The sequence below is a fragment of the Microchirus variegatus genome (genome assembly GCF_963457635.1).
Source record: "Microchirus variegatus genome assembly, chromosome: 13".
Classification (NCBI taxonomy): Eukaryota; Metazoa; Chordata; class Actinopteri; order Pleuronectiformes; family Soleidae; genus Microchirus; species Microchirus variegatus.
Genome location: NC_139814.1, coordinates 8,070,219 through 8,082,779, shown reverse-complemented (window position 1 = coordinate 8,082,779; position 12,561 = coordinate 8,070,219). Strand labels below are relative to the sequence as shown.

Genomic DNA, 12,561 nt, shown 5'->3' with positions numbered 1-12,561 from the left:
AGACAGAAGGACATTTTCCACTTGGTCTCACAGCCCTGTGTCATCAAGTAGAATCTCGGAGTTGAAGAACAGTTAAGAGACCGGGCAGAGGTTATGTACTCTGAAGAGACCGTTGCGTTATTTCCAAAGCTCTCAAAGACTCTACTTTGATTTAACACCAAATACAAGATAGAATCATATGTAAATGTCACTTGACAAAGCATCATTCATCTTAACCAGAACAGCAGTGCTCAAGGATAAGCTGTGTGGATATTGGAGGGTCTGACAGATTGAGCTCAAGTTCTCTGAGCCAATAGATAATGTGCTGGAGCAGTTGCATGCTCTGTGAAACCAGGATGTTCAGTGGAATAACAAGCCTGTCCTCCTCACTAGCTCCGAGTCTGGTGAATGCGGGGGGAGGAAAAAAAAAAAAAAGTAGCAGGTGGCTGTATTTACTGTGAAGTGATGTGTGGGAGAGCAGGTGTCTGCACCGCTGATGATGGAATGTTTATGGAAGTGAGAGATGAGCACAGACATGACTGAGTAGTTGAGCTCGTTTCAGGGTCAAACACTTGGGAAACAATGTTAGGAGATGCATAATAACAGGCAGAGTTCTGTCTGTTAAGTTGACCATCTGACAAAACTCTTGTTTATCAAACACATTTCTATCTTATCTTAATGGGAGACGATTTAAACTTTTCATTTCAGCTAGTGTATACGGGGGAGTTTTAGACACCAAGTCAAACACAATAAAAGTTATTGTCTCGTTTAATTGCGTGTGCTCGGGTGAGAGTGTGTCCGTGTCCATGTGTGTGTGTGTGTCTTACCGATGTAGACTCTTCTGCTGTAGCGTTGCATTAGCAGCAGCACAAACACATGCAGAGGAATCAGGTTGATGATAAACACGTAACCTCCCCATGCCGACACCTAGAACACACATTTACCCATATTATTAGTGACATATAAACATATGACACACACTCATCCTCTTCAGTTTGTTTTCCTCTACCCCTGCAGAGTAGGGACTTTCCCTTAGTGCATAGGCTTTGTGGGTAATGAGTCCAGGTTTGAATGCATCGGGTTTTAAGATTTTCACAATTTCAGAATTGGAAGCTGGAATTAACAGAAAATAATACATAAATGGGATTGGGAACGTAAATATAGCTGGTAAACAACACAGTATCTCAGAAATCTTGGCTAAAACAATCAGATGTGTTGTTCAATGAAAGAAGTAAGCATCGACAATGCTCCATGCGTATGGTTTGGCATGCATGTCTGCTTATGACAACATTTCTAGTTAATTCTCATCAATTCCCAGAAAAACCCATGGAAAGTTTCCAATTCAGAATAATTCCTAAACTAAAGTTCCCATGAGACGTTTCTGGAAAATGTACAGAGAATTTCCACCACTTTGCAAACAAGATCATTGTGTTTGCTCTTGCTTCTCAACCTAGAAATGGAAAACAAAACTGACAAATTGGATTACTGGGGAAAATACACAGGTATGTTGTCATGAATAGTTGACATTTGGAAAAATCTGGATATCAAACCCAAGACGAGATGTAAGATCAGTTTTGTTTTGGAAAGTCTGCATGGATAACACATTTGTGACCCGCCACGGACCAAAAGGCAACAAGTCGGCCGAGCGCAAAACGAGAAAAACAGGAAAACGTTTTTTTTTCCAAAATTAGGGATTTTCGTTTTTTTCAAAATTACACAAGTTGAAGTTTTGAAGAAGCCACTACATGCTTCATTAAATGTCAACCACAAGTGTCCAATCATGTAATCACAGGTTTGTGTCATTTTTGAATTCAGTGGTGCATGCTGTCTGCCACTCCTACAGAGTCGACTTATATTAACCTCTGGCAACAGAGAACATGCTTACTGCAATGAAGCCGTCAACTATTTCTACAAAACAGAATTCATACAAACCATCAATCATGCAATGACAGCAATTTTCATTGCTAATTTGCAATCTATCTACCACTTAATGATAATTTTTCTCTAAAATAAAAAAGTGAAGGAAAAAAAAATGAAAATCATGTCTGAGCAACAACAAAATATATTCAGGTTTAATACATAAGAGAGAAATCAATAAATCCTTACATTTGAGAAGGAGAAAATGCTTTGAATGAAAAACAAAGTCTTGAAATCTTACATGTAAAATGTTCTAATAACTTAAATTAAAACCTCAGCTGCTTTTGAAGTCCACTAATTACCAGAGCAGAGGCTACAAAATGACCTCAAAAACATCACCGACAAGATAATGCAAAAGGTAAATAGAGACTGGGGAAACTAGAGTGAAGTAGTGCAAGGAGAACAAGTACAAAATGCAAGAGAGTTCACAAATAAACAGCACGGCAAAGGAAAAGAGAGGAATTGAAAGTCCTGGAAAATAGAAAAAGACAAAGATAAACAAAAGCAGAGGAAATGAAAAATGACTGTATGTGCAAACGGTTTGATCCTCTGTGAGAGCTTGTCAAAACGACTCCCATTGCTCTTGCCGAGTACAATGAAAAGAGCATTCATTACATATTCACAGGGAAAAACTCACAACATCCTGTCCAACTGTTAAAAAGATTAATATGCAAACGTTTAGAGTGAAAGAAACACTAAATAAGTTTGTTGCTGAGCGTTCAGGAACAATTATGTTCCGGCCGCCGCTTGCATCTGTTCGCTCAGATGGTGACTGTCTGTAGCATGTGGACAATTACTTCAATGAATCCCAAAGACCGACTTCAATTTAAGACTCATTTTGAAACAGAAGTGGCTGATTGCTTTTCTGTTGCTGACTGGCTGAGAAATAATAAACACGACAAGGTCAATACCTGGTACTACATGGCTCCACCTCTCACTTGCAGCGCAACGCTGGCAACTTTCTTCAATGGAAAGAAGCTTTAGAATTATTCATATGCTTTTTTTTTTTTAATTCATAAAAGTCTCAAAGAGTTCTAAATCTAAAAGAAATGAATTAATTTGGCTGCCTGCATAACACCACCCCCCGATGATAAAACCCAAACTGCTGGCACCACTTAACTATGAAAGAATAATGGATGGAGCCGTTCTGGTCACAAACAAAACACTTGAAACTGTGTGATTGAGGCTTAACACAACAAACACAAAAATGAAAGGAGGATTGTATGGAGACTGTAATCCAGAATCCCCAAACTTCTTTTTGCCAAATTTAACTGTAATCGACCGATAGCATCAAACAGAACTCTCCTCAGTTACATGATAAAGGCAGAGCAGCGTAAACTAAGGTCGTATTCACACTTTATAGTCCGCTAGACTTGGTACGATTGGGGGTTGCAACATTCAGCCGGACCGAGTTTACTTTCTCACTGCATTTTAGTGAAACGAACTGAACCTTTCGATAACGTATTCCCCTCCTCGCCTGAGGCGGTGCTGTATCAATAATTACTGAAGGAGAAGACAAGACAACAATGAACAAGAAAATTCGCTGGTCTGTTGGTCAATGCGGGGCAACTTCAGTTTCCTCCACATAAGAGCAAAACACGGAGTGTTTCCTATCATACGACACATTACACTGCAAAAATGGACGCTATTGTTCTACACAAGCGTATGTTTTGATGAGAGCAGCAACTAACGATTATTTTCGTAATCGATTAATCTGTCGATTATTTTCTCGATTAATCGATGAATCGTTTGGTCCATAAAATGTCAGATTGATCAGTGTTTGTCAAAGCTGGAAATGATGATGTTCTCGAATGTCTTGTTTTGTCCACAAACCAAAATGATTCAGTTTTAATGATTTCTTTGTTTATGTGGAGCAAGAAACCAAGAAAATATTCACATTTAAGAAGTTAAAACAATCAGAAATCTTGTTTTAATAATGAAAAAAGCTTAATACCAATTATCTATTATCAAAATAGTTGGTGATTAATTTAGTAATCGATTAATAATGCGTTGTAGTCCATTTCCTGCATTTGGTTTTCTTGAAGCGAACCGAGACCTGTTTTAGGCGGGGCCAGAGTTCGCTTCCCATTCACACCACCCTAAACGAACCGGACTTTCCGAGCAAATGAACTAGGATCCGAATTAGAAGGGCTGGTGTTAATACGACATAAGAGAAGTAATGTCACCCATACACTTATGTCTTGTGAAAACAAATTATATAATTATTATTTTCCTTTTTGAATACATAGCAGAGTAAAAGTAAACAGAGCTCAATGTCATGTCAGTGACACGAACGATTGGAAAACAGTTACTTTGATTGCACATTAAGGACGGCGTGACCGTCCACTTCTCCATCTCTGCAAAGCACCTTGATAGAAGCTTTACCTCCTCATGCTTTAAGTCGGCAGAGAACACAAAAAAAAAAATCAGCTGGAGGAAAAATGATTGTGGGGAAAAGTGACCATCTGCTCCCATTAGAGGGCCATGCAAAGATGAATGACCATGACAAAAACTAAAGTTGTGGGAGTCTGTCTGTGTGTGCACAAACGAGCTCCATTTGAAATGATGGCTCTAACAGGCAGTCATCGGTCCAAGCCACGGACTAACGGCTCAGGGCAGGAATCAGAAAACACTGGGAGAAAAAAGTATTTGCGGTTATCGCTCTTTGTATTTCACCCCAGACTTATCTGATGACCACAAGGCTGCTCCCAACTGTATAACGAGAGAGCAGCATGCAACAGGGAGACGGGCTGTGTATCATGTGTATGCATACACAAATCAGAAGATGTTTCCTGACATTTCCTCTCACTGGGCTTTTGCTTCTATTTCTGAAAATTAACATGTTGGGCATGTGTGCGTGTGTATGTTTCTTCATTAAATGCATCCCCTCCAACAACAATAGTGACTTTTCCAGTTCATTAAAAAGACTTGAAGACCAAAGGTCAACACAAATCTTGTGGCTACAGCACACACTTGTGTGTGTGAATCTAGATTATACTGCTGGGTATCTGCCAGTCAGTGTTGGTGTGTATGCCTGCAAACCAGTCAGATTCTGATCCATCCTCATCTAAATTTGGATAAAGGCCAGTTCCCAACTGGCCGTTCTCTCACATTGGTAATATTCTTCTCCACTTATGAGCTGTAATGTTATCACTTATAATTAAACAAGACTGTGGAAACTCCAAATGTTAATAGCTCTGTAAGGATGGCTTCAAGCTCAGTGCTGGTGTCTGCATTCTAATATGTGTAACGTTCCCCATGCTATCAGAGTGACTCCATGCTAACATTCTGCAATACACAAAGTACAGCAGGTAAAAAATGTGTGAGAGGCAAACTGATGTTTTAACTAGATAATGATGCTACATGGGGGGGGGGAGGATAATGGAAAAACCACAAAAACCAACCCCTTGATGTTGCTGGAAGAAAAGTCAGTATCTAACTAAGGGGTTGGAAGCAGAACTGCTTTGTTACAGTTAAAGTGATAATTGGTCCCAGGTCAAAAATTCAGTTTTGTTTTGTTTTTTATAGAGAATGACAGCTTAAAAAAAAAATCCTGGCTCTGATGTAGCAACTGTCCCTGCCTCTAGTGAAGTTTTGGGCAAAAGAAAACCCCCCCAACAACCTCAGAACGCTTGACACCAAAGTTGCAACACCACCACAAGCTGACCATCAATTTAACACACTGCATTACCGAGAAAGTTGGGGGGAAGAAAATGCGAGAGCAACGTTTGCTGGAGCGCAGCTACAGTTAAATCTGCAGCGGCTATTTAGTCGCTGCAATTAAAGAACATCTTTAAACTACCAAGTGTATACATGTGCAGTGACATTTCAATGCACATGCAACGTTCCCAAGAGAGAAAGCGACTAATTCAGTTGCAGCCAGACAAGTTGCAGCCTGTGCATACTGATAATTACAAACAGACGCTCAGATAGTAGTTTATTAGGTGCATGTAACTAATACTAATTAGTTAATAAAAGTTACAGAGTGCATCATTCTGGAGGATGCTGTCTCCGGTCTAAGTGCTTTACATTGTACACTGTACTTCTGTTCTACCTGTATCGCCGACGTTTTGTGATGGAGTGGTGTCATTGTTTTTCAAAGATTCAGCTTCGTACAGCAAATATTGGATGAAAAAATATCAGCTGTAATCTCCCCGATTAAAATACAAATCTGTATTAATCTCGTTAAAAAATGGAGAAGAAAACCTTGACCGTCAGAGATTGTTAACATTTGTACAAAATGTACTAGCTTCTGCTTCTGCTCCATCTTCTCTTTTTTGACTCTCACTCTCTCTATGCTCACCTCTCTAGGGATGCAAAGGAGGATATTGCACAGCTGCTCTACTGGTTCCTGTGGCTCCCATCTCTCAGAGGGTAAGACTGTTCTGATCCTCTACTTAATCTTGTCCTTCTTCGCCCTCTCTTCTCTAATCATGCCAATATCCAGGTAGGAGGTCACTCTCCTTTCCCCCGTCTCCGTATCTGCCTTATGAGGCATTCAAATTAAATCCCATGAGGGGGGGGGAAATGTAGCCTTGGCTATATCCTGCTTAAATCGACAGCATAAAGTGATGAGGTGGTCAAAAAGTAGGGTGGGTCAATGAGTGCGTGTGCAGCACTTTTTTTTTTTTTTTGGTCCCTGTGAGAGGCCTCGTCTGTAACAGCGGATGTGCTTTAAAAACAGAACAGAGGAACATTACATCACTGAGGACGGGGAGAAGGTGCGAAAGAGATAAAGTAGTAATAAGGAGAAAGAAACAAGGAGATTCATGTTCCCGTTGCTTCCGATTAGGACAGTGAGGAAGCTGCACATTACTATATATTCTCACTTCGGTCTTATCATTCTATATTTGTCTCCATCTCTCTGTCCCTGCCATCCTTCTCCCTCGTATCTGTCCACACCTCTTGCTGTCCCTTTGCCTTCACTCTCTGTTTTTGTCTCCTGTGCTATTCGTCTTTTCGCAACTCCCGTCTCCCCCGTTCTCGTCTTTGCAATCCTTTATACTGCCTTCGGATGCTGGTGCACAGCGTGATCGATGATGCTAGATTTCGACAATCTGTTTCATTTGACATCTATCTCACCGGTGGCCAGAGAGATTTAGCCCGGAATGGTCATGAAGCTGGATATCACAGGCACTCCCACACACACGGACAAACAATCTGCCGCTGAGGCAATGTGCCTGGATCATCTTTTTATCTAATCTCTCTCATCAAACCCTCAATGGGCCTGTGCCTGAATTTATAAATAATTCACTAACTGTTGGCTAAGGTGCCTCATGCATTGACAGAGGACACTGACTCTGACATCAAGAACAGGTTCAGAACTGGATCTACAGTAGCTCCCTATACAGAAATATTGCTATCAATTTCACTCAACGCCCACAGGCAGGATTTGGTCTCCTTGTGCGTTGGTCAGTATTTGTCACAACACAGGTTTAGTCTGAAGAGCGTCACTGGCACTTTCAAAGGGGATTTTTGAAATGCAAGGAAATTGTTGCACAATAGGGAGGATGTCAAACATGAAAAGGCATCAGCCACTGCAGGTAAGTGAATGCAGCATTTTCGCTCACTGCCCCAGAAAAAGGCTTGTGCCAGTGTGTCCAACCAGAGCATAGACGAGAGTGCTATCAATTTTCTTTATGCAGTGCCAAAATACACAATACTTACATTGGTTCCACATTTTTCATTTTAACAGGATCCTTTGTTGCATGTGATGAATGACTGTTTATGTCAAATAAATTACAGGTAATGGTGAAAGGAATTTGTTCATGAAATACTTACTCATACTAAGGCTGCAAATAGACAGCATATTCTTCATCAAGTTAACTTAATAATTTATGAGATGAGCAAAGAAATTATTAAGATCAACCCACTTAATGTATAATTCAGTGAATTTGATTATTTGTCCTGAAAGGGAAACGTGTTGTTCATCAGTGAAACAGAACACAAAGAACATGGACATAAAATCACTTCAAGCACATGGTTGAAACGTTTAAAAGCAGAGTGCACTTTTAAAAAGGGAAAATAGAGAAATATTACGTATAGAAGATGGAGAATGCACCCAGTAGGATTGTTATTCTTACCATGTAGAAATAGGACAGACAACAGCCAATAGTCCAGAATACTGAGCCCGTCTTCACCGACTTCACCTGCAACAGAAATGGAAAGAATAAACAGTGATGAAGAATCACAGCAGATATAAGCTGTGGCATCACATAAGACATGTAGACGCACAGTTTCCGACACAGACACTGTGTTTCAAGGACACTTGCCTGCACCATAGTGATGCAGGCAACACAGGACAGGCCGTCTCCTCCTCCTCCTCCTCCTCCTCCTCCACGGAAGGGGTCACTAGTTGTTTTAATGCTCTGCTGTTGTCAAGAGACTCCATCACATCCAACAATGCATGAGAATTCCAGATGAGCGGCAATTAATGACCGCTGGACCGCGGTGGTCTCGCCTCGTTCCAAATACCCAGCACTGGCAGAACCCGAATCAGCCACCAATCAATCAGCACAACCACACACACACACACAGGTTCATACCGTACAGGCAAGCAGAAATACCTGAAGACAAAAATGGTGCAAACAGTGCTTTTCCTGTGTGCTGAGGTAAGTCACAGTAAGTAGGTCTGTAGTGACCTAATTACCAGTCTGTCATGCAAAACAATGTGCAGTCAAGGAAATGCTTGCCCTTACAAGTAGCTCTGTTCCGTTAGTGAAAGAGCAACATGACAGTGTTTTAGGATTGTGTTGCTCTGTTTGGGTTTACATAAGAGGACTGAGGTCCCACTAGGATGAGATTTACTTCTTGAGGGCACGCAGGGTGATATTAATATTACATGTACCGATTGTTGATTTTAATCCCAACCAGGGAGAGTGTGTTTGATTGTCAGTCCACAGTCCTTCCAATGATTCAGTCAAAGTCGATGGTTTCTTGAGTCCAGTCTGCAGCATTATTTTGCACATGTCTGATTGCATGACTAAATGTATTTTCTTTTCTTTTGTCGAGTTGTGTGTTTACTGTGAGATTTGTCAGCTCGGCAAACAGCTTTACAACTGTACGGAATAGAAAAAAGGATTATGTTAACCCAACAACAGCGTCTGCTTGGGCGAGTCAAACAGAACAGTGCTGAAAACCAAACAAAAATTGATTTTACAAGACGACCAAGAACCTGAATGCTGATCAATTAAGCAACTGTAATTGTGTTTTTCTTGGGTCTAACTTCACTTAAGTCAAACTGACATGGTTTATTGAGCTAGCTTAACATATTTATTTTCCAATAGTGTAGTTCAGTATACCTGGATAGTATAATGTGTTGTATCTGTCCTTCGAGAGACACTGAAGAACTTCTGGAACTGTTGATGTTCAGGAATTTGTTTATAGTTTAGGGCAGGTCACTGTATGATAGGACCTGCTAATGCAGCGTTATCACAAGATCAATTCACATTATATCTTATTTATTAATTTTGTCCGGCAATTAAAATACCTAAACAGATGCAGTGTTGTGCATGAGTCCTATCATAAAACCTACATTTACTGTATGTAGGAAATGTTGATTCAACCTCATCATATGAAGGATATAGTCTGGGGTGGTTGAAAAGGTTGTATGTTTTGTGTACAGCGTAGTATCCTCACTGGTGGTTGAGCAAAATATTAATTGAAGTTGCCACACAATTCAACAATTGATTGATCTGTGTGCTGGGCAAATGAAGAATGGATAATGTTTTGAATCTTTAACATACTATACAGTCAAATTGCAAAATGATATTGTTAAGCCAAATTCAAAAGGACAGCACACGGCTGCCCACAAAACAACAATAATGGCTGCCACTCTGTTTAATTTGCCTAAATTAGTTTTCGGAGAAAAACTAAGCAGGAGTTGCCCTAATTGCAGTCACCAAAACACTTTCCCCATGAGTGGAAACCAGCACGGTGACGGAATAGGACGAGACAACAGTTACAGTCTGAACTGCTGTGTTCTCCACACGCACACTGGGACCCACAGGCTGCATATACAGCCTTGTGTCGCTCATTCAACGCGAGCACAAACTCATGTTCAACTGGTGCCTCGGCTCCCTCTGGCAGCTGCCCTCCCAGCCACTGCTGCTTTTGTGAAGACACAGAAGTCACAGTGTGATACCGGTCCAGCTAATTGAATATGAGCCGAGAGAAAGACTGGAATTACTGTTGCAACAATGTAGGCATTGGTGCATGGGGTTAGAGCAAAGGAGGGAGGCAGTGCAACTCTGTGCGGTTCTCTGCGTGTTAATGTTGCAAAGAGCTATGGTGTTAAAAAAGAGCAGCTCTCCTGGGTTTGGGAGGATTCAATTATAGATTATGGAAGGGTGTGCGTGTGTGTGTTGGGGCAGAGGGGGATAAACAGAGATTAAGCGGCTGGAGTTGAATGGGTTATTAGCGGATAAAATTAAGGAGTCGGGTAATGAAGATTGGGCCGAGACTTGAGAGAAGGACTAAGCGGTTTTACCATGTGGGGAAGAGGATGGATGTGAGAATACCAGGTAGAGAGTGAGAGAAAGCAGCAAGCACTAATGAGATGCATGAAGTGAAACCATGGAGGAAGAAGAAGAAGAGGTGGAAAGCACAGCAAGTGCAAAACAATGGCAGGGACACAGGAAGACAAAGACAATTAGAGAGAAATGAGATGGAAGAAAGACAGAGGGGAGGAAAGGAAAACACAAAGACAAATGTGGGTAAATGGGTCTGATAATGGGAAGCACTGGTGCATGGCCAGGATGATTGTTTTTCAGGGCCCTTGCCAATCGGAACGAGGGATGCGAGTGGTAGGAGGTGGGATTTTTCCTTTGTGGCACCGCTCCGCTGATGACACATCACCCTTGAGAGGCAGTGATGACTGCCACAGGAAACACCTGCCTCACCCCGAGATGCATCGTCTTCAACAGACAAGATGACAAGAGGCCATTACAGTAACGTAGACACAAACAGATGTCCTTAATACACCCTAATGCACATTTCCGTGAGTGAGATAAATAATTACAAAGACATATTTTTGGATGAGCCCTGAAATGTTAATTGAGAGAATTTCCGAAGCTCCTGCAGAATTGATAATGATTTTGGATCAGGGTTCCCACATCTACTAAAAACATCCGATTCAAGGACTTCTCAAGGATTTTCTTGACCCAATTCACCAACACACAGGTCAAGGTTAACTACTGATATAGCACACATTTAACAGACAACAGCCTAAAGCTGCATTCAGATATGCACTGAAGGCCAACTTTCACAGAAGTTGCTTCAGAGATACTACAGAAATTCTCCTGCCAACTTCCTGAGTATCGTCTGCTGCGTTAAGATTCACAGCAAGTCAATGGGCAAATGTCCTGATTCCTGCATGGTCACGCCAGAGGCCACCACCTCACTTGGTCCCTCCAAAACTCCTCTCCAGGTGTTGTGAATGACTCCCCCTCCGGACAATCGCCCTTTGCATTTGTTAACAGAAAACTTTGGAGAAAGTATGTTGCAGAAAGCAGCATGGGATTAATTTACCATTTTGTATACACACACTAGGGCTGTAAAGTCCAAGTCGACTGGTCGATTAATTGGTCGACACAATCTGGCGTGACCAAAATGATGATTGGGCGACTCAATTTTTATTTTTATTATTATTATTTTTTTAATGGTGAATTTCATTAGGAGGAAAATACCAAGTGCTAATGGGGGTGTTTTAGAGCACCTTCATTTCCCAGGTAACAGCGTGTCTTCAGAAAACACCCCCCTTGTTTTCCACTATTTTGGTTTAGTCCAACCCTGTCGCTCCGTGACAGACAGAGACAGACAGGCGTTGCCATTAAACAGACCGGGATTTTGAGCTTTTTATTTTCGGCGACAGTCAGTCAGTCAAGACATTTACAGTGTGTCAAATGGATGGAGAAAAAATAATAGCAGATGTGTTTCAGGCTTTAAAGATAAGGAGACTCTTTTGTCAACATTTTACGGTACCTACAGTACTATACGGTTTTATAGTTTCTTTTGTGACAATAAATAACCCGGCTAAATAAATCCAGCCAGGATAAAGAGGTCCAGGTTAAGTGTTGTCCCTGTGAACCTAAAAAAAATATGCAAGTTTAAATTAATTTAAATAAAATGAAAGCTACAATATTAGGTGCTGTGAGTCATGACAGTCCCCATCAACTGCACTGTGAATAATTACAGTGGACGATTAAATTTAATGTTACTGAACTACTCTAGCTGTGTTATTATGGTTGTAGTGAGACCGTATCTACAAGGGGTAAAACTGTACAATGAATCCAAGCTTGTTTTTTAATAAATATATGAAGCTATGAGTGGTGAGACGGTGGGAGTTGACTGCATGAGGATGCTTCTTTATTCAGTTTTTCCCTCCTCTGTAGCAAACACCAACTAAGAGCTGTCTGCACATATCAAGCCAAAGTCTTATAAACACTAGTCTTGCATAGCCAGATCCATCTCGACAACACCAAATTAATGGTGGAGAACAGTCTGGCTGCAAACATTGTTATTCTGCTGTAAGAAGGAGGAAAAAAAGAAGAAGTTTGTACTTGTTTGTATCTCTTTAGAGCAATCACAATCTACTTGGGCAGCTCTGTTCCCTGGATAGAGATTCAGTGTGCCAGCAAAATAGTGTCGAGGGAACTTACCAAGATG

The 12,561-nt window shown here is 41.0% G+C and overlaps 1 protein-coding gene across 1 annotated transcript in view; it reads right to left on the bottom strand.

Annotated features, from left to right (window-relative positions):
* The window catches only part of LOC310935751 (dolichyl-diphosphooligosaccharide--protein glycosyltransferase subunit STT3B), an 87,777-nt gene that overhangs the window by 20,685 nt on the left and 54,531 nt on the right, over positions 1 to 12,561 (bottom strand). The window contains exons 4-5 of the mRNA XM_083899691.1: positions 7,980 to 8,045; positions 807 to 906 (exon numbers count right to left, since the gene is read on the bottom strand). Coding sequence (XP_083755817.1) covers positions 807 to 906; positions 7,980 to 8,045 — 166 coding nt within the window. The remainder of the gene's footprint in view (positions 1 to 806; positions 907 to 7,979; positions 8,046 to 12,561) is intronic.